Source organism: Cervus canadensis, chromosome 21 (assembly GCF_019320065.1).
Source record: "Cervus canadensis isolate Bull #8, Minnesota chromosome 21, ASM1932006v1, whole genome shotgun sequence".
NCBI classification, from domain to species: Eukaryota; Metazoa; Chordata; class Mammalia; order Artiodactyla; family Cervidae; genus Cervus; species Cervus canadensis.
The window spans coordinates 13,852,499-13,873,885 of NC_057406.1; the positions used below are offsets into that span (position 1 = coordinate 13,852,499).

Consider the following 21,387-nt stretch of genomic DNA (forward strand, 5'->3'; position numbering starts at 1 on the left):
TAGTTTCCCAAGCACAATTTTATTTGCCAGTCAAGAAGCACATAACACATTCTGTAAGGAAAAAGTCTATCTAGGTGTAAAAATAAGATTAAAAATATGATTCATGCTATTGCCTATTATTTTCCAAATTTTGTTACTTTTCTCTCTCCACCCTCCTAATGGCTGTGTATGAATTTAAAATGTTTTAAATTTAGAATTATGTATTATTTAATTTTTGAAGCTTTGTTATTTAGCTGGGTTTTTCCAATTAAAAATGACTAGAAGACCATAAAAACATCAAGATGTGTTACCTTCCTGGCATCCTTGAAGATCAGAAGGCCCCACAGTAATCCTGGGGAAGGATTGGGGAGGGTCAGGTCGGATGGAGAGGAACAGAGGTGGCCAGTGAGTGCTGGTGGCCACAGCTCACTAATTCATGGGTGCATCAGGATGGATGTAAGAGCTAGACCATAAAGAAGGCCGAGCCCCGAAGAACTGATGCCTTCAAACTGTGGTGCTGGAGAAGACTCTTGAGAGTCCCTTGGACAGCAAGGAGATCCAACCAGTCCATCCTAAAGGAGGTCAGTCTTGGGTGTTCATTGGAAGGACTGATGCTAAAGCTGAAGCTGCAATACTTTGGCCACCTGATGCAAAGAGCCAACTCATTGGAAAAGACCCTGATGCCGAGAAAGAATGAGGGCAGGAGAGAATGGGGCAGCAGAGGATGAGATGGTTAGATAACATCACTGACTCAATGGACATGAGTTTGAGTAAACTCCGAGAGATAGTGAAGGACAGGGAAGCCTGGCGTGCTGCAGTCCATGGGGTCGCAGAGTCGGACACAACAGCTGAACAGCAAAGAACAATTTAGGGATAAAATTTTGAACAAGAGTCCTGCTGGCTGGGATGGGATGGATGCGGGCAGGAGTGGGGCGGGGCTTGGGAAAGGGTTCTGACCTGGGTTTGAGAGGGTGGCAGAGATGCTAGTGACAGAGAAGAGGGAGGACCTGTGGGGCCTTCACTTCATTTCCCTTGGGTCCTACTCACCTGCCCCTCACATTCCTCCTTCCACCCAGGAACACTTACCTGCTCCCAGGTGTGAAGTCCTCATCTGCCCGGCCTCCTCTCTGGACAGTCCTCCATTGCCCACTGCCTTATCCTGTCCGCACAGCACTTCCTGGGGATGCGGAGGAGGTGCGAGGGGTGCTTCTCTCAGAGACTTCCTGCCTCACCTGGGTCTCCAGTGAGAGTCAGTGATCAATTTCAGGCTGAGTGAGGGACTTCCCTGGTGGTCCAGTGGTTAAGACTCTGCACTTCCACTGCTGAGGGCTTGGGTTCAATCCCTGGTCGGGGAACTAAGATCCCATAAGCTGTGTAATGTAGCATGCCCCCCCCCAAAAAAAAGGAATTTTAGGCCAAGTGAGGGGGGCCCATACCTATCCGCAGGCTTTCATAACCCGGGCAACGCTGGACTGTTCTCTGCGGTCGGGGCTGTGCTGGGTACTGTATCAGCCCTGGTCTCTACCCACTCGATGCAATAAAACCCCACACCCCTACTTGTGAAGGTCAAAGATGTCTTTAGAAATGGCCTAAGGTCCTAGTCGTCTGCAGCGGAGATTACTGCCTATGTTGTGAGCATGCTCAGTCACCCAGTTGTGTCTGACTCTTCCTGAGCCCCACCTGCCCCTTCAAACACCTGCAACGGCCTCCCTCCCCCAGAGTATCCATCCTCCCCTGACCCCACCCACCCACTCACTCACCTGAAATCTGACTGACACCCCTCACAGCTCAGCTCTCACTGGGATGGGTCCCCTTATCCACCCAGGACCGTAATCTGTGCCCCTGTGGGACCCCTGGACTTTCTCATTCATGCCTCTTAATTACAAACTGCTGAATTATTCCTTTAATGTCTGTCTTCCTTGCTAGTATATGAGCCCACAGATCACTGATCACAGCGATGTTGCTGGGGCCAGTGTGGTATCTGGGCACACAGTAGGAGCGCAGAGATGTTAACTGCATGGATAAACACAAGAGTGAGATAAAGAGGACACGGGACCAGGAGGCTCTTCCAGCAGAAAGTGAAAGTGGAAGTGTCTGCCGCTCAGTCGTGTCCGACTCTTTTGCAACCCATGGATGGTAGCCCGCCAAGCTCCTCTGTCCATGGGATTCTCCAGGCAAGAATACTGCAGTGGGTAGCCATTCCCTTCTCCAGGGGATCTTCCCTACTCGGGGGTGAATCCAGGTCTCCTGCCCTGCAGGTGGATTCTTTACCATCTGAGCCACCAGGGAAGCCCTCATCCAAGAGTGTGTAGGTTTATTCAGAACCCATCACTGCTCAGCTGAAGACACACTGCCATCCACCCCAGGGCCTGCGGAGGAGGCAGAAGAGGGTGGGGTGTGCATGTAGGAGTGAGGGGTGAGGTGGAGGGCTGATGATGGTGGGGGACAGTGCCCAGAAAGGAGAGAAGGGGTCTCGTCTGGCTGGGTGATCTTGGGTAAGAAACTTAGACTCCCTAAGCCTTCTTCTTTTAATCCATGAAAAGATTTTTAAAAATGATTTATAAAGTCTCTCTTGGCCCAAATGTTCTACGAGTTCAATCATCCTTCTAGACCAGGGCTCTGCAATGTTGGGGTTGCCTGGGTAGACTCCTGGGCTCACCCAGGCCCAGATGCTGGGAGTGTGGCTTGGAATCTACACTTTACTACATTCACGGGTGATTTTTATATTTTTAATGCAAGTCCGTGAGAGGCTGGGAAACTGTTTCTGCCTTGTTCACTCACATGCCTGCCCCCAAATCTAGCCCAGGGCAGCCCAGAGACAGGTGCCCCCAAACTATTAATAATCCTGGATGGGCGAATCTGTGGATGAGGAATGAATGTGATTGACGGCCCCAGCAGTGTGCATAACCAGGCTCCTGGTCCACTATGTGTGTACACATGCTCTGTCGTGTCCAAGTCTTTGAGTCCCCAGGACTGTAGCCTGCCAGGCTCCTCTGTCCATGGGATTTCCCAGGCAAGAATACTGGAGTGGGTTGCCATTTCCCCCTCCAGGGGATCTTCCTGGCCCAGGGCTCGAACCTGGGTCTCCTGCATTGCAGGCGGATTCTTTACCAGCTGAGCCACCAAGGAAGCCCTCTGCTCCACCAGGGCCAGCGGTATTGTCCTTCTCCCTCCTTGGCTGTATTTCCCTTTCTGTAAAATGCAGAATGGATGAAGCAACCCATGTGATTGCTTCCGGCCTTAAAAATTCGCAGCACCACGCACTCCTGCTTTTTCTTTCCAATTTGCTTCCCTCCTCGAGAGGAGAAAAAGAATCCAGAGGAGAATCAACCACAGCCCAGAGATTTGTTGTCGGTTTTAATAGGAGGGGTGGAGTCAAACAGTTTAGAGGAACGTATAAAAAGACCTTTTCCTTTTTGCTGGAACACAATATGGTTTGTGCATAGCACATACATATTAAAAAAAAAATAGAAGCATCACATTTTACAAGCACATGACTGAACAAATTCTGCGTTTTCCTACCTGCTAAACCCAGGCTCTGCCCTGGGATGCAGCCTGAGGTACTGATTGATTTATATTAATAGGAAGGAGAACCCACGTGAGGACCCAGCAGTGTGGGTGCTGGGATCTGCCGATCAGTGGGGCATCCACACATGGGTCTGTGTGAGCTGTCTGCAGGGTGGACCAGATTCAGGAGGCTGTGGGCACAGTCACTCCTGCCTCCTGTCCAGGGAAGAGCATGCACCAGTTCTGGGGCAAGCACAGATTTCAGTGTTTCCATCTATTCTTCTGGCCCTGACCCTAACTTTCCTACCATTGGAGTTTTCCTGGGAGGTAGCACAATGAATGTTTGGGTTCTTGCTGAAAGGAGAGGGTAGAAATACTAGCGACCCACTTTGCAGGTACGGGAGGGGCAGGTGGCAGAGAACACCTCCTTGGTGGTGATGGACCCAGAGCCCTTGGGGAAAAGCACTGGGGTAGAAAGAGGTAGGAGCAATCTAGCTTGTGTCCATATGAAAAGGGGCAAAAGGGAAAGGGAGGGCAGAGAGCTCATCCCAGAGGCCAGCGACCATGTTTGGTGTGTACCAGCAGCTGTGGCCCAGAGTGGGCAAAGGCGATGGACGTCCAACTCTGGGGGGAAGGAGACTGACCGCTCACGACCTCGTGCATTTCCTTCCTCCCCCAGGGCTCTCTTAGGATGAGGAAGGGTCCGAGGTCCAGGATGAGAGAGGGGCGGAGCCAGCCTGGGCTGGAGCATCCCACCTGCTTCGGGATAGGATGGACCTGGGAGAGAATTCCGAGCCTGGGGAGAAAGCGATGTGTCTGAAGGAGAGAAGTTTGTCACCGGGAGCAGAGGACAGGAGAACCTCCCCTCTTTCTTAAGCCCCAGAACAGCCCTGACCAGGGGCCTGGGGTGTGCGTTGGAGGTGTGGTGGGACGTGGGGGCAGAGGGGAGGGTATAGAGGAGAACAATGATGGAGGGTCCATCACAAAGTTGTACGCTGCTTTTCCATTGGGAAGTGGGGAGGGAGGGGTCAGGAGGCAGGGAGTGACCTACAGGAACAAGGAGGGCGTTTTCTGGTTTCCTCTGTGGTCTACCCATGGCTGCCCGTGGAGGGGGTAGATTCTTCACGGTCCTGGCCCCCGTTCTTTGTCCTGAGCTCAGTCATTCCAGCTGAGAAGCCACCTTCAGGGGGTGCACCTTGCTGCTCTCTTCTGCATCATTTGTTCTTGAAGGGGTAATAAGGCAGTCTCTGGGCTCCTGGAGCCCCGCCTTTGCCTGGAGCTCCTGGAGATGGTTTGAGATGGAACAGAGGCCATTTAGCTACAAAAATTGCATGAACTGGGGTCACAGCTCAGGATCTGGGGGAGGGAGGACCCAAGACATTCTTAGTGCATGCCTGGCGGGAAGGTGGGGCTCACCTCTGTTCCCCTGCTTCTGCCACCTCCTTGCAGACTTTTGGATCCAGTGGGGCTGACAGCTGAGCATGGGCCTCAGCTGGGGATGAGCAAGGAGAGAACTCGGCACACCTGTGCAGACCTCACTCCCCGCCCCGATCCCATGTCTGGGGATGGGGTTTGACTTTTCCCTAAGCCTCAGTTGCTCACAGGTCAGAAGGAAAGCCCTAGGAGAATTCCTTTGGATGGGAAGGATGTTGAAGAGTCAGTGATTCAGCCGTACATCAGCGGTGATCTTCAAAGCACTGAAACACTAGTACACCTTGGGCCCTGGTACCAGTGAGAACAGATGCCCAGCTGCCCATGGGATGTCAGACAATGTGTTACGCTGGAGCAACGGACATCAAGCCTGCTGGGTCCCGGGCATTTCAGAGCTTCTCATCCTCCCTCCCAGCATCAGAGATCGGAGTGGACATTTGGGGAAACTCCTGGTCAGGATTTGGGCACTTTTATAAGCCTCTAGGGGGCTGCAGGAAAGATCTAACCATCTGAGGCCTCATGACTCTCCTTAGAAGAGCCTTCTCCTGCCAAGAGAGCTCAGCATCTGGGGGAGAAGGGAACCAATATTTTGAGACCAGTGACTTCCTTCTCCTCTCCAGATCGTGGTCCATCCGTCCCCACCCAGACCCCTACACGCCCACTGCGTCCTACTGGGAGCTGACCCACAGCTCAGGTTCTGAGTGCATTGGTTTTCGAGGTACCCTGTTAAACAGACCAGTTGCTCAGGACAAGGCCTCCTGAAGAACAATCCGTTTTGTCCCCTGCCTCCAAGCAGACCTACACTTGAAATATTCCAAACAGTCAAGATGGACCGATGTTTTCCCTTTCTGCTTGACCAAGACCCCAGCTCCGTCCAGTTTCCACTCAAGACTTGGCTGCACCCTCTCTCATCCTGAGCTGTCTGTTGCATCTTCGCCCACTTGCATCTCACTGTCTGTTGCATCTTCGCCCGCTTTGGTGTAGCCTCTTGTCCCTCCTCCAGCACCTGTCTGCCCTGATATGTGCTGGGCAGAGGAGGTGACCAGCAGGGTGTCTCTCCCTTGGATCGCGAGCCCCTGCCTTCAGCTCATCCTGGCTCTATCTATAGCTGGACGCATCTGCAAATAGAGAGGTGTGTCAAAGGCGAGGATATTTGCAGCAGAGAAAGGACTGGTCTTGCTGGCCGGGGCCTCTGAGAGTCACAGAGGGTGTCAGCTCATTTTGTAACCCGCCTGTCCACGTCCGCCGAAAATATGTGCGCTCCGACACGGGTCTCTCTGGTTTCAGATTTAGGAACGTCCCAACGGCTCAGGCATCCGAAGGCTCCAGGCAGACAACATTTATAGTCGCTTGGGGCACCTCTGCTTTAAATACTCTCAAAGGCCAGGAGGCAAGAAGGCATTGTGGCAGCAAGGAGCCGCTTCAGCTGGGCTGCTCCATTTCCCTGGATTATCACTCTCCTCCTACTATAGGGGGTCAGGGGGGCAAACTCTGGACGTCACGGTGCCCAATTCCGCTGCATCCAGGCACCAGTGTGTGTGTGTGGGAGGCCGGCCGAGAAGGAAGTGAGAGTATCAGATGAGAACTTGGGTGAGTTTCCTGGATGTTACTGGAGAGGAATTAGCATCTGAAGTCCGAAACCTCTCTACTTCCTTCATGACCTATTTTGTACCCCTTGATGCTGGCCAAAGAGGTTGCCATTATTAGGATCCTTGTCATCTGAGGTTAAAATAAGACCCGGTTCAATGTGAGGAAAAGTTACGGGCAGGCAGCCTGGCCCCAGCTTGTTCTTGGAGCCACGCGCAGCACTTGAGTCCTCTGGGCAGAAAGGCTCTCTCTAGGACGCCCCGTCCATTCCGCTGCTTCTAGCCAGTTTTCTCCCAGTTGCCTCACACGCTGCTCCAACCCTCTCCTCCAAAAAAAAAGGGGACATTGTCTCCCCCAGTTTCATTGACAATGTGTCCCAGGGTTCCCAGAGCCCTCACACCCGGGATGCCTTGAGTGCCCGCTCACACTTTCTGGTCTGCAGCTAAATCTCACGCCCTGTCACCCTGCCTCTCTGCACTTTAGAGGACAGCTGCTCCCTGCCCCTGCCCCTGCCCCCGCCCCGGGGCAACCCACGCAGTCAGCAGCCTCTGAGAGGGAAGGTGATTGGAAAGAGTCAGAATGGGAGCACGCATCGATCCTGCTGGGCTGACAGGTGACATTCTTGCAGGCAGATTCCGGTGATGCCTGGAGGAAAAAGCCTGTTCAGAGATGCCCAGATGCATCGGCTCTGATGATATAGACTGAGATGTCTGTACGTACAGACTGAGATGTATGAATATACATCAGTACACACACTTCCTCCCCTCCTTTTCCAGCGCCCAGGGTCCTCTTCCATGAGTGTCTCTGGACTTTCTCCCCTCAGTCGAGGTCAGAGCGTGGGATCGATCCATTGCCATTCTAGGAGCCCGTCTGCAAGCCCTCCCTCTGGTGGGTCACCTGCCATGGGGTCCAGTGGCTTTGGGTACCAGCTCAGATCTCCCCCTCTCCCAAGCAGAGAAGGAGCTCGACCCAGGAGGCATAGGGGGAGGGGGAACTGTCCACCTGTGCAAAATTCCAACAGAAAAGACATTGCTTTCCACCTGTGAGCCTTCCTCCAGGGTCCTCATATCCTAGGGAGGAAGTGCGTGACAGTCATGGTGGGGGACACCTTGCTGCCCCGCTTCACCCGTCCGTATTTGCTCAGTGCGATGTAGGCGCCTCGGTACAGGTCCGACTCGTAGGCATTGTAGTTGTTGGGCAGGAGGGTCTCTCTGAACTTACACTCTTCTTGGAAGCTGGGCTGCGGAGGAAACGGACAAACGGCAGAGCATCAGTGATGAATGAAGCCCAGCAGACATCAGGCCCCTCACCTTCCCGAATCGGTTGACCGCTGGGAGCTCTGAGCCATCCTGGGTGAGCGGAAGCCTGGAAGCTGAAAACAGGGGGGCCATCGGAGCTCTCGTGGGCCCTTCTTCACCTTCCCCCACTTCATGATGAGAAAACTCAGGCCCAGGGATGTGGGTGGACGGCCTGTGTCACGTGGAGAGCAAGGGTGCTCCGGACTGCCAGTCGCGGGCACTTAGTCTGTTAAACGCCTGGATGATAATTTATTACATTCAGAGACAGCACCAGGAAGGGATAGAAGCTGTCTTCTCGAGTCCCCTGGGAGAGGACCTAGTGGAGCAGGACTGAGAATTGGGGTTTGATCAGTGGCTTCACTTCTGTGACCTTGGGGCAGCCGTCTCCCCTCCAGACCTGTTTCCCTTCTCTGCACGCCACATGCTGGGGGACCATCAGGAGGGGCAGGTGGGCGGAGGTTGAGACGGTCGACTTTCTAAGGCCTTCCCAGCACACCTGTGTCTGGTTATTATAGTAATTCTCTTTCCAGTTGGATCCCTCATCCCATCTTTCCCAGGTTAAGGCCCGAGTGTGCTGCCCCTTAAAAGGCCCATCCTTGGCTTTGATTTTGAGCCCAGAGGTGCCTGGTGTCACTGTGTGTGTGTGTTCAGTCATGTCCGACTCGGCGAACCCATGGACTGTAGCCCACCAGGTTCCTCTGTCCATGGGATTCTGCAGGCAAGAATACAGGAGTGGGTTTCCATTTCCTCCTCCAGGGGATCTTCCCGGCCCGGGGATCGAACCTGTGTCTCATTATGTCTCCCGCATTGGCAGGTGGGTTCTTTACCACTGAGTCACCTGGGAAGCCCTGGTGCCCCCTTGGAATCCACTGTTCTCCAGAGAAAGGCAGGAATGAGATGGTGATGAGCACAGACTTTATGGGGAACAGAACCTGGTTCCCTCTGTGACCTGTGGTGCCATGGAATCTGGGGCTGATGCTGAAAGGCCCTCTCTGGAGCGATTCGTGTGAGGACCACCTGTTCAGAAACTGAGGGCCAGGCTTCCTGCCACACATCGACAAGTTCAGCCCCAATAAATCACCCAAATCCTCCTTTATTCCTAGAAGAGAGGGCCCTCCATTCAGACCCACCCAAGTCACTGCCCCCGGCTGGGGAGATGTCTGGGCTTCGGGTGGAGGTCGCTCCCTTGAGGGGCTAGAAAGCCTGGGATCTGGTCTTTAGAGAAATGCAGAATGAAACAGAGGTAGAGCTGAGCATAATACCTGACTCCTTCCTGCCGACTGAGGCCATCGGCTATAAAAAACCCACTCAATGGCTGAGCGGCTGTGCCAGGGGTGTCGTCTGACCTTCTCAAGAGGAATCGTACTACGAGCGCCTGGCCTCACCCTGCCGGCGTGGGGTGAACGAGAGCCTCTTTCTCTGATGAAGAAGGGTGATGAGCTGGCTCCTCGGGGCTCCGAGTGGACCAGTTTGAGAGCACTGAAAACAATGCACCATCCCAGGGGACTCCCAGGTCCCTGAGACAAGGACTGTGTCCTTTTGAGCAGGTGACACTGGATGAATGATGCTCTAAGAGGGGCTCATGGATGCCCACAAAGGGATGGCTCTTGGATGCAGTGAGAGCCAGTGAGGGGCAATGGGCATCATCTAGGTAATACACTGGGTACCACTCACCCATCCCTTTGCCACCCCCTCACTGAATGAAGGCCTCCCCTCTTTCCCTCTCACACCCCTGGGTTACTGTTGACAAGGCACCTTCCCGTGATGTTCATTTCCTTGAGATGACCCTGTAAGTCTGCACCAGCCATGTCAATTGGCTTCTGAATATCGCACCAGGGAGTTCTGTTTTTCACAAGTTTTTACCTTTCTTGCTATGGGTAGGCAAAAATATTTACAGAATGAAGAAAGGAATGTCCCAAAGTAGGAAAAAGAAACTAATCAAAGTAGGCGAAGCGTATATGATGATTCACCTCTTATTTACCTATGTGAACTTGGCAATTATTTCACCTCCTAAACCGCAGCTTCCTCATCTGTAAAATGGGAGCTGTGAGGATAATTGTGTCATAGAATTGGAGGGAGCATTCACTGAAATAATGCATGGAGAGACCTTGGTATAATGCTTGGCACACAGCAGAGTAAAATATAATTGGTATTGCCATAATGATTCTCCTCTAACTGATTCATAGATTAGTTGGAAGTAAAAGGACTAAAAGCTTTGTCTTACCTGGGATCATCATTCCTATAAAACTTGCTGTGGGGGCTTCTCTGGTGGTCCAGTGGTTAAGAATCTATGTGCTAATGTAGGGGACATAGGTTTTCCAGACATCCCTGGTCTGGAGAGATTCCATGTACCTTGGAGCAACTGAGCCTGGGCGCCACAACTATAAGCCTGTGTTCTAGAGTCTGGGAGTGGCAGCAGCCGAAGCCTGCACAGCCTAGAGCCCGTGCTCCCACACAAGAGAAGCCACTGCAATGAGAAGCCCTCGAACCACAACGAAGAGCAGACCCCGCTCTCCACATCTAGAGACGTGTCCCTGCGGCAACCAAGACCCAGAGCGGCCAAAAATAAGTAAAGTTTGAAAAAGCTGCGGTGGGTTGTAGGACAACTTAGCTTCTAAGCCCTGCATTTATTGCCTGAGTGGTGGTAGAGGGTGAGCCTGGGGGAGGCGGGCACAGAGCTGACCCGGCTCTGGCCCTGCACTCCTGGGGCCTCTCGGGATATGGGGGTTCGGGGTAACCACAGGACCTAAGGCTGTCCATGGGCAAAGCTCCAGGGAAAAGTGAATTCGGGATCAATGGTCAAAGTTGAGCAGAAATAATGCTGCATGAATTAACAGTCTGGTGCAGCTCAACAAACAGAATACGATCCAGAAGTAAATCCAAACACGAACGTAAAACGAATATAAAATAAAAGTGGCAATTCCAATCACTGGAGAAGACATGGTGTTGGAAGAACTGGATACTATCTTACATAATAGTAATAATGGAATAATAATAAAAGTTGATGTATGATTTTATTCCTAACTCTAAAATAAATTCCAAAGGAACAAATATTTAAATGCTAAAAAGAGAAACTTAAGGAGAGTTCCCTGGTGGCCTAGTGGTGCTTTCACTGCCAAGGCCCAGGTTCAATCCCCAGTCTGGAAACTGAGATACCACAAGCCATGCAGGCAGAACCAAAAACAAAGAAAAAAAGAGAGAAGAGAATCTTAAAAAAAAAAAAAAAAAAGTCAGAAAGCTCTTTCTAAGCAGGACACAAAAAAACTAGAGGCCATTATAAAACCCAAGAGGAATAAATTAGACTTCTGCCTAGAAAAAAAAAAATCACCTTAAAGAAAATAAGAATGTAAATAGCAAACTGAATAAAAAAATATTTACAATGCATTATACTTTATAATATAGTTTGCAATAGATTGAATTTGGTTACTATATTCAGAACCATGAACTGACTGAAAAATGGATATTTATAGATGACAGTTCACAGAAAAGGAAATACAAGGAGCATTTAAACATAAGAAAATATGCCTAACAGAAAAAAAGTGAAAGTGTTAGTGGCTCAGTCTTGTCCGACTCTTTGTGACCCTGTGGACTGTAATCCGCCAGGCTTCTCTGTCCATGGAAATCTCCAGGCCAGAATACTGGAATGGGTAGCCATTCCCTTCTCCAGGGGATCTTCCCAGCCTGGGAACCTGGGTCTCCTGCATTGCAGGCAGATTCTTTACCATCTGAGCCATCAGGGAAGCCCTAAAAGAAACAGAAACCACAAGTGTGTGATTATGTTTTTAATTGTCGGGTTGCACACAGAACTGTGTTGGATCAGAGACTTTCATTGGTGAGCGCATGGGGACTAGGAGTTCTCATTGGAAGTGTTGGTGTGTGTATTGTTATAACTTCTGTCAAGAGAAGATTTACAGCATTTATTAGAATAAAATAATAACTACAGTTTTGATGAGCATTTCCACTTCTAGGAATTTATCTTACAGGCTCACTCCCACTTGTGTCTAAAAGTCACGCACTGCAGCATCATTTATAACAGTGAGAGACTGAAAACAACCTCAGGGTCTATCAGACGGCGGTGCTGAGCTCAGGGATGGGACAGCCACACAGAGAATGTTCTCAGTCATGAAAAAACCAGAACCCCTCTGTGCACTGCTTTGAGATGGCCCCTAAGGCATACTGTTCAGTGAAGAAGCAAGATTCAAACAGTGTGGGTTGTTTGCTCCTGTTCGTGTGATTTTAAAATATGATGCCAACATGAGTATACACTTAGGGATGCTAGTTCTTCCTAGGATGGTTGGCACACAAGGCCTAGTGACAAGGTGTCCTGGGGAGAGTCTGGGTCTTTGAGACAACAGTGAAAGGGAGGAACTTCCCTGGTGGTCCAGTGGTTAGGACTCTGAGCTCCCAATGCAGGGGGCATGGGTTCGATCCCTGGTCAGAGAACTAAGATCCCATATGCTGCATGGCATGGCCAAAAAAAAAAAAAACCCAAAAAAACAAAAAACAGTGAGAGTGAGACTTCATTTCCATGATGTATTCTTCTGCACCTTCCTCTCCTTAAACCATGTTCATGTATTGATATTACCTCGTCATATTAGTGTATTAGTGAAAATAGGGAGGGAATTGAGGGTGGAAGATGGCCCAGAAAATGGACTGAGAGAAGCTTTGTATCAGAGACTGGTCTGTGCTCTCCCTCTAGTCTTGTCCAGCCCCCTGTCCACCCACCAATCGATTCTAACTTTTTATGACCCTGGAGAGCACCCTGCCCACCAGTTTCCAGGAGAATTCATTTCTGATCTAAACTGTGGTCAAGGGAGAGGTTTCATGCGAGGTTTGCAAACTCTGATTCCCTTGTGGCTCAGACGGTAAAGCCTTTACCGGCAATGAGGGAGACCTGGGTTCGATCCCTGTGTCGGGAAGCTCCCCTGGAGAAGGAAATGGCAACAGTACCCTTGCCTAGAAAATTCCATGGATGGAGGAGCCTGCTGGGCTACAGTCCATGGGGTCGCAAAGAGTCGGACACGACTGAGTGACTTCACTTTCTTTGCAAACTCTAGAGAGGAAATCAGATCTTGGGGCAGAGGTCTTGGGGGACAGGACAGGAAGAGAGAGGAATTGAGCCAGATTGGAGCCAGAAATTCAGAGCATTTGCCCTGATCCAATAGAAGAATCTAGCTTTTGCTAAGCTCTAGATCTTCTAAAACGTATTTGTTTAAATGTGCATGATGGTAGTGTTATACATTGTGCTTTTGTCTCCGCTCATCAGATATTGATTATTCAACTTCCACCCCAACTTTTCAGAAAGTTTCCGACCTCTATTTCTTTCCTCCAGCCCACCTTATGTCCCTAGCCTTCCCCAGGTTGTGTTAGTTGCTCAGTCATGTCCGACTCTTTGTGATCCCATGGACTGTAGCCCTCCAGGCTCCTCTGTCCATGGGATTCTCCAGGCAAGAATACTGGAGTGGGTTGCCATTCCCTTCTCCAGGGCAGCTTCCTGACCCAGGGATCGAACCCAGGTTTCCCACATTGCAGGCAGATTCTTTACTCTCTGAAGTCTTCCCCAGAATTCTGTGCAAATCCAAAGTGAGAAGAGACATGGATGAAGTTGCTTTGAAAGCTTCTCTGCCTCTCCCTGGCCCCTTCTCCTCTGAGCCCCTCTCTGCTCCATCCCTGGTGTTCAGGTGGCCATGCGGCCGGGGGCAGGAGGCTGAGACCGTGGCCCTGAATCCTTCCCTCCCGCCCAATGTTCCACGGCCCCACAGATGCTCAGGCTGGCATGGGGACCAGCCCCTCGCTTCGTCTCACCGTTTGTGTCCCTGAGCCGAGTCTCATGGCTCAGGAATGCTGGCTCCTCAGCTCTGGTGAGAAAAGCCAAGCGAACGCCGTGTTAAGAAAAGCAGCTACCGTATATTATTACTTGAACAAATGAAAATAATTCCCCCGGATCACATTGCTGGGGCCTGCCAGGCCCCAAGCCCCAGCGTGACAATGCCTTAAATTCCACGTAGGTCTAATCAGACTTCTGAGGACCTGAGCTCTAAAGCGTTTAGCTCTGACAGTGGAGAGGGGCGTTTTGCAGGGGCAGGTGGGACATACAGGGGTCTTGGCATGAGTTACCTCTGGCGGAAATGCCCCTCAGAGTCTGAGGTGGACCAGACAGCCATCCCAGACTCTGGTCTTTGTTCAGTAGGCCACTGGACTGATGGAAGTGTCTCCATGTCTTTAAAGTTCTTCCTTCTAGGGCTGCTGAGGGCCATTTGCCCCCTTTCCTCCTGGTTGTCTATGGGCATGGGAGTTGGGGAGGGGGTTGCATGGATAAGGAGGGGGAGGTGAGAAAACACCCAGAGAACTCTTTGTCTCAAGACCCTCTCCTCCTGGAGCCCAGCTGCTGCTTTCTCAGCCCTTAGCTGAAATGGAGAAACAGCACCTCCTGGCTCTGAAGACGCCTATCCTTTCTAATCCCCGTCCCTAACACACAATTGCATCGGCAATGGAGAAGCATTTGAAGATGCCTCCACCGGGCCTGTCGTGATTCTCACTCCTCATTCCGGCATCGCCCTGGGTAGCAGGCAGGCTGCAGACAGAGCCCTTTGGGAGACTGTCTGCAGGGCTCCCCAGGTCCCTGGCTGCAGCACAAGCTGCCCCCAGCTCTGGGGTCCCATCTCTGACCCTTCCACCTACTGTTAGCACCAGCGACTCTTTGCCCCATATGCTCAGACTCCATCTCCCGCTAGCGGGGGAGAAGCAGCCAAGGGCAAGAGAAAGACCTGATCCTCCCCTCCCTGCAGGTTAACACCCCAGGTAATAACCGACGGCCTCTGTGGATGAAACAAATGCTGTGCTTCGCTGGTTGTCATGATGCCATTGATGAAAAGGATGGAGACATAGTTGTACTGAGTAAAACCAAAGTCACTGAGAAGCATAACTGAATTCCTAGTAGGTTTTCTTCACTATGTACTTTTCTCAGCTAAAGGATTCTAACAGTACCATGTCAGGTGGAGATCTTTGATTTTTTTTTCTTTTTTAATTTTAAAAAGATCAAGGAGATGGGAACTCACTGATTCCTGCCTCCGTCCCCATCAGAGGGAGCAGAGGTCTGGGCTCAGAGATGGTTAGAGACTTTGTCGGAAGTAAGATAGTGGCTGGAGGCTAGGAGCGGAAACCTGGGCATCAGTCTACATACCTTGTGTGTTTCTGTTTCAGGCCTAGGGCATCACCCGTGGAGGCAGGTCTGCACACAAACCTGATTCACCTGAGGCCTCAGAGACCCAGGGTCCCATCTTCAAAATGGGGATGACAATCAGACACCCCTCCCAACTGTGCTGGGGGTACTGCCCAGAAAGCATCCCCAGGGCACCTGGCGAACAGTAGGTGCTCAATATGGGGGAGCTGTTTATATTGTCTAAACACTGCCACAGGCTTTGCACCCCTCCTTCCAAGGGAGGAAGCCCGTGGGAGCCCACTCTCTAGGTGGGTTTTCTTGGTGCTTATTTTCCTACCTTGGATTTCCCTGTAAAGAATCTGCCTGCAATGCAGGAGATGTGGGTTCAATCCCCGGGTTGGGAAGATGCCCTGGAGAAGGGAATGGCAACCCATCCCAGTATTCTTGCCTGAAGAATCCCATGGACAGAGGAGCCTGGTGGGCTACAGTCCATGGGGTCGTAAAAGAGTCTGACATGGCCTAGCAACTAACACTGTTACTCATTTTCTTACCTTGTCCCCTGCCCCTCCCTCTGTCTGTGCCCCCAGCAGGGGTCCCCAGCCCCCCGGAAGAAACCCCACTCAGGCAGCATAGTAGCAGCTGAGCATGCAGGGAAGGGAGACAGCTCCAGTGGCTTAAAGGGAAATGGTGTGAATGAAATCACCATCCATCAGGAGTCTTCCTGGCTCCGGGATCAGTGGCAATTGTTTTTTCAGACTGTGATAACGGCCCCTGGGGGGCACTGCAGGCTGGGGAGAGAGGGTTCAGGAGCATCTGGTGGTGGGCTTGGGACTCTGGGGAGGACGATCTCCCCTCCAAGAAGGTGCCCTTGGGCAGATACCCCTGGGAGGTATATGAGGGGAGGAGGTGGGGGTGTAGACGGTGGGCAGGGCTCCTCCCAGGGAAGGCCCCCCTTTTCTGGGACTCTGGCTCTGCAGTGTGTCCTGTGGACCCTCTTTGAAGTCATCTGCTGAGGAGTGAGGGGTCAGGGGTGTCTGGAACATCAGGGGTCAGCCTACGCTTCAGAGTCTCCCCCTTCTTGTGGTCCCGGAATGCTCTGTCCATTCCCAGCGGTTTTGCTGGTCCCAGCCTTACTGGCTTCTCCTACGGGGACCTCAGGTTTCAGGTGGGACGTGGACACACTGATCCTCTGTTTGTGCCCTTCCCCCACCTCACAGTTAAATTTCTTTCAGGATAAGGAGAAAGAAATACTAAATAGCTTGTTAATGACGGTGGCAGAGATAAGGGTTGATGTAGTCTGTACTTCCTTTGAAAAGATTCACTTTGAGGAGAAGCTCAGAGCCAACGGCCCCCATTCCTGGCTCTGCAGCCAGTGGGATCCAGGCAACACACAGGCGGCTGGGAAGGGGCTGTTGGGGACCATCCGCTATACCGGGCGGGACACTGGCTCCATCGAAGCCCTGCTGGCTCCAGGGGCCTCCTGCCCTCTCCATCACACACGCAGAGAGCAGTGAAAAGGACATCTGAGGATCCCCGTTGCAGACCAGTTTCATCTCCCGGCAGCCCTCAGCACTGGTGTGACCCTTGGCCAGCATGGATTCCCTGCCCTGCAAAGCCCATGTAGCCTGGTGGCCCCTAAACCTGCTTGCACCTCAGAAATACCTGGGAAACTTGAAGAATAAAAACAAACATATGCAGGCCCCCCAATGCAGCCCTAATGACTGAGCATCTCTGAGGAGGGTCCCCAGAAATCTGGCCTGTGATGAGTTCCCAAGGTGGTGTGGATGCAGAGGGTCCTCCCATGAGACTCATCTCTAGGAAGGAGGAGGGCAGAGCCTGGGGCAGTGTTGAGACAACATAAATGACTCCCCTGTATTGAGCACCTACTGTTTGTCAGGAGCCCTGGGGATGCTCTCTAAGCACTATTCCCCAGCAGCCCCGAGAGATGCATCTGATCTTCATCCTCCTCTTGCAGGTGGGCCTCCGGGTCTGTGTGCAGACCTGCCTCTGGGCTCTGCAGGTGATGCATGTAGGCCCCCAGCAGTAGCGCCTCCTCTCATGGTACAGACTAAGATGCGGTTCCAGCTCCAGCCTACCTGCCCTCCAGCCACTTGTCCTCAGAGGCTCACTGATTCTGATGTATGCCTTGTCTCCACACAAACCAACCCAGACAGAGAGGTGTTAGCGCTGCAGATCACAGGCCAAGACTACCTGGGCTCCCCCTTCGGGTATTTCACAGCCCTGCTGTGTTGGGACAGCCTCTCTGGATGCTGGCCCTGGGTCCCAGAGCCTCTGCGTTCACTTCCTGCTCCCGTCTGTCCCCATGCAGGGGTAGAACGGCCCTCCACACCCTCCCCAGAAATAGTCACTCTGCTATTCCTCGACCATGGCTCACAGATCTTCCTTTTTAGCCTTCTTATTTCGGTCTCGAGAACTCCCAGTGTCTCTGCCTTCGTAGGAATGCTTTCCCCCTCCACGTTTTGGAATATGCCAAAATTATGGGCTGGGAGACTCAGGAAGGAAGGGGTCAGAGAGAGCAGAGATGTGGGGAAACGTGGAAGTTGGGGAGGTTAACCCAAGTGCTAGCATTGCCCCCACCAGCGGTGACGGGTGGTGGGAGAAGGCAGAGGTGGGGTCTGGTGCCAGCCAAGGGGGTACAATGGGGGCATGGTTCTCTGGCGCCTGGGATCAGAGGTCAGAGGGCTTAAAACCTTAAAGTAAGATGTCCACACACCGATAAAGGTGAGGAAAAGAGCTTCATTTCTTCTCCCCGAGCTGTGCTCATGGCTGGAGGGTGGCTCCTGGGAGAAGCGTGTCTAGGCTGAAACACGGGCCTGCTTCTCTGGGCCTCTCCGGCTCAGGGCCTGACCGTAAGCTTGGAGAGCAGCTTTATGCAGAACTCTGGCTTTCCTTGGACCCTATGACCCTCTGAGCTATAGTTCCTTTCTTGCTACAAGGCTCCGACAGGTGGGATCAGGAAAAACATGATCCAGCACAGAGCTGCGAGCACCTCATTTGCACCGGCTCCTCCCACAGCCTCCCTCCTCATTCTAGATAAATACGCACATCTCTGCTCAAGAGTTTGCACTATTTTCTTCAATTGCACACTCTTCATGCCTCATGCAGGGGCTTCCTGGGTGACTCAGTGGTAAAGAGTCCACCTGCCAATGCAGGAGGCGTGGGTTCGATCCCCGAATTGGGAAGATCCCCTGGAGGAGGAAATGGCAATCCACTCCAGCCTGGAAAATCCCATGGACAGAGGAGCCTGGCAGACACAACTGAGCGACTGAGCACACAAGCAGGCCTTGTGCAGCCTGAAGCTTCCCCTGGCCTCATGGACTCACCGTGGCATATAATTTTCCTTTACTGTTCATGGCGACAAAGAGGGCGCTCTTCACCCCAAAGAGGCTCACCACGCCTCGCTCCACCGTGGAAATCTCCAGCAGGCCTGCCAAAGAGATGGGGGCTGTGTTACCCCAGGATTGTGCAAAGCGGAGTGGGATGTCAACCTAAAAGTGACCCCCTCCAAGGGCATCTAGGCCCACCCTCCTGCCTCTAGAAAGTCAGGCCTTCATAGCCTCCACCCTGATCTCACTTTAGGAGCTGAGTTGCCAGTCTGGTCCATTCTACTGAACTGTTAACAATCGAGTTTTGCAAGGGGGAAGTTCTGACATTGGAGTTAGAAATCCCAGTGGCCACCTGGGCATCTACTTAAGGGTAGCTTCGAGTCTGGGCTTAATCACATGAGGTCCTTGACATGGATAAAAAAAAGTGAATTCTGATTAGCTTTGTTTAAAATATCTCCTCGCATTTCAACACATCTCAGCCCATCTGAGCAAACACTGCAGCCACACAGAGTCTGACGGCTGCCCTGGATCCTCCAGCCCCATCCCCTCCTGGGGAGAGCCCATCTAGACAGCAACCCACCAACTTGTAAGGCAGGCATGGGGGGTGGGGGCAAGCTGAACTAGAAAGAAGGACAAGCTGCAGCTGGAAATTTTGCAAACGACTTGCCTTTCCTCTCAAAGAGGGAAGCGAAATGAAAAGCAGCTCAGGTCTAATCTGGCTTAAGCATCCTTGCCAGTTCTCTCCACCCTCATTTTGTGGCTCCCCCTGGGTGGGGGTTCCTGGTGGTCCTACAAGGCCATGGCTGCGCCTGAAATGCTGAATGAATTAATGTCGCAGGGGCTCCTTGGGCTGATGGGAGAGGATGCTCAGACCTCTGCCTATGCATCCTACAGGAGCAAAGCGAGCTGGGGGAGGTGGCTCAGCTAGTGGGCACCCAAGTGGAGAAGCCCCCTCCACCCTTCATCACAGCCAGGCACCAGAGACCTGCTGGAGTCCCAGCCCCCGGCTTCCCCAACTGGCTGCGGCTGGCACTCACTGTAGGGGTTCTCCTCGTGGGTCCCGCTGATCCGGCCGTCGGGGGGCACCTGAAGGTGGAAGCCAATGCCCACGTTGCAGTACAGCCTCCGCTGCCGCTTGATTCCCACCAAGTAGCCGCTCTCCCAGTTCACGCCGGCGATCTCTCCGGCCAGCCCAGCCCGAGACCTGGACAGCAGGGTGCCCCAGCCCCTCGAGGCTAGCAGCGTGCCGTTGGCTCGGGTGCCCGCGGGAGAGGGCACCACCATGCCCACTAGGACACCGAGGAAGACGAGAGCCCGCAGCGTGCCCTGCGGACGTCCTGCTCCCTGGGACATAGTGATGAGCAGCGTCTGTCCCCGGGCCATCCACCTTGCCTCTCAGGCACGTGGTCAGAATTAATGGCCCTAAAAATACCGCCCTTCTTGTTTTTCTCCCCTCGGCATGGCGGCAGGGGCTTATTTTTGGAAGGCAGTTGAAGGCTGCTGACATGAAACCAAAGCCGGCTTTGGGCACTTGGGTCTGGAGCAGAGGGACCCAGGCTGAGCCGCGGCCGGTAGGGACCATGGCTTGGGGACGCTGCCTGGCTGGCCCGCTCGCTCCGACCCGAGTTGATTATATCAGATTGGACCTGTCTTTATAGTTCAGCTGCCTGGCCCTCCCCGCCACCCATCATCACCCTGACGTCAAGTGGCCCAGCTCACTTATCCAGGGCTGTAACATTAACCTGCTCCAGGGCCTGGCTGCCTCCCCAGACCCCCGGCACCCTCCCCACACCCCACAGATTCTGGGAGCCGCTGTCATTCCAACTATGAGGCAGGAATGAAGTGAGCAGGGCGCATCTCTGAGGGAGGGGGAGTTGGCTGGGGGCCCAAGGGAAGAGGGAGGCGAGAGGCCACCCAGGACCCAAATTGGGCAGAAGTCCTTGGCCTGGCAGCGCTGGCTTCCTTATTTAGAGGGCAAAGGGTAAAGCCAGGGATGGGGGAGGCCTGGTGGAGGGTGATGACCGGGGCCTTTGAGTCACCCTGTTCATGGAAAGAGCTCATGGTTGAGGGCCACCAAGGCTGGGGAGATACTGGAAGTCTGCACCCCTTTAGCAAGAGAGGATAGGGATTGGATAGGGGGTCTCCAAGGGTCTTGAGGATTATGGAGGGAGGTGGGGCTAGGGTTGGGCTTCTGTTCTCCACTCAGGTCCTGGCGTGCAACCAGCCAGAGGGTAGGAGCTGCATCCAGCCCTGGACAGAGCCACCAGCCCTTTTCCTACTGGGGTTCACCCTTGGCACCTGACTGCTGTCATTCCCATTTCAGAGATGAGGAAGTTGAGGCAGGGGGCAAGCTTAAGTGAGTTGCCCAAATGACGACAGCTAGTAAGCTGCAAAGCCAAAACATAAAGTCGGCTGAAGTCCAAAGCCAGTGCTTGCAACCTCTGCATGACCCCTGTTGTAGAAGTGAGATTTTCATGAATCGAGTGAGCTTGCTCTAGGCCAAGGGTACCTAGTAGAATCATTTCAATAGCACTCACTCACAGTGGAGGCTGCGGGCAACACGGGAAAGTTTTCTAGGATGAGGCCTGCTGCTCAGGGCCTTTGCTGAGACCCCACGCCTTCCCCTCCAACTGTAAGCTCCGGCCTTGGCCTGGGTCCCCACCTCCATGGAGTCCCCCTGCCTTCTGCCCACTGCTTAGTTCACCTGGATGACGCTTTGGTTAGGATTTTTGCCAAACCTTGCATGTCCATTTTGTCCTCTCAGAATCCTTGAAGCCCAGTGGTCTTCGGTGAATACTTTCATCCGGTAAAATGTGGGGAGTAGGGGACGGAAGACATGAACTTCCACTCTGCCATCAGCCTCACCCTTGGGCCCCCAGCCTCCTGGCCCCCCACCCCCGTCATCTGCACCACTGTTTCATCCACAAGGAAAGATCTGAACCCAGTGGGTACAGAGCGGGTCAACTATGTAAGCCTTGTTAGAAAATTAGTTTAAATATATATATATATACACATATACATAATTTTTAAAAAGGATCTCTCTGCAAAGTAGGAAGGTCTTGAATAATCAAAAACA

General features: G+C 52.6%; 1 protein-coding gene across 2 annotated transcripts; it reads right to left on the bottom strand.

Annotated features, from left to right (window-relative positions):
- Positions 1 to 3,323: 3,323 nt before the first annotated feature.
- Positions 3,324 to 19,939, bottom strand: FGF6 (fibroblast growth factor 6). 2 transcript variants are annotated; one of them, XM_043441627.1, is made up of 4 exons: positions 19,349 to 19,921; positions 18,309 to 18,412; positions 7,545 to 7,744; positions 3,324 to 4,768 (listed from the first exon to the last, which is right to left on the bottom strand). In XM_043441627.1, exons 1-3 carry the CDS (start codon positions 19,692 to 19,694, stop codon positions 7,568 to 7,570), a joined length of 627 nt encoding a protein of 208 aa, XP_043297562.1. In that variant the 5' UTR covers positions 19,695 to 19,921; the 3' UTR covers positions 3,324 to 4,768; positions 7,545 to 7,567. The 2 variants fall into 2 exon arrangements, with proteins under 2 accessions (XP_043297562.1, XP_043297561.1); XM_043441626.1 differs by having other exon boundaries at positions 3,324 to 7,744; positions 19,349 to 19,939.
- Between the last annotated feature and the right edge of the window lie 1,448 nt (positions 19,940 to 21,387).

Coding starts and splice junctions, on each gene's coding strand:
- FGF6 (XM_043441626.1), bottom strand. CDS start 19,694: ATGGCCCGGGGACAGACGCTGCTCATCACTATGTCCCAGGGAGCAGGA. Junction 18,413..19,348: donor CCACGAGGAGAACCCCTACA/GTGAGTGCCAGC, acceptor TCTCTTTGGCAG/GCCTGCTGGAGATTTCCACG. Junction 7,745..18,308: donor AAGGAAAATTATATGCCACG/GTGAGTCCATGA, acceptor TTTCCTCCGCAG/CCCAGCTTCCAAGAAGAGTG.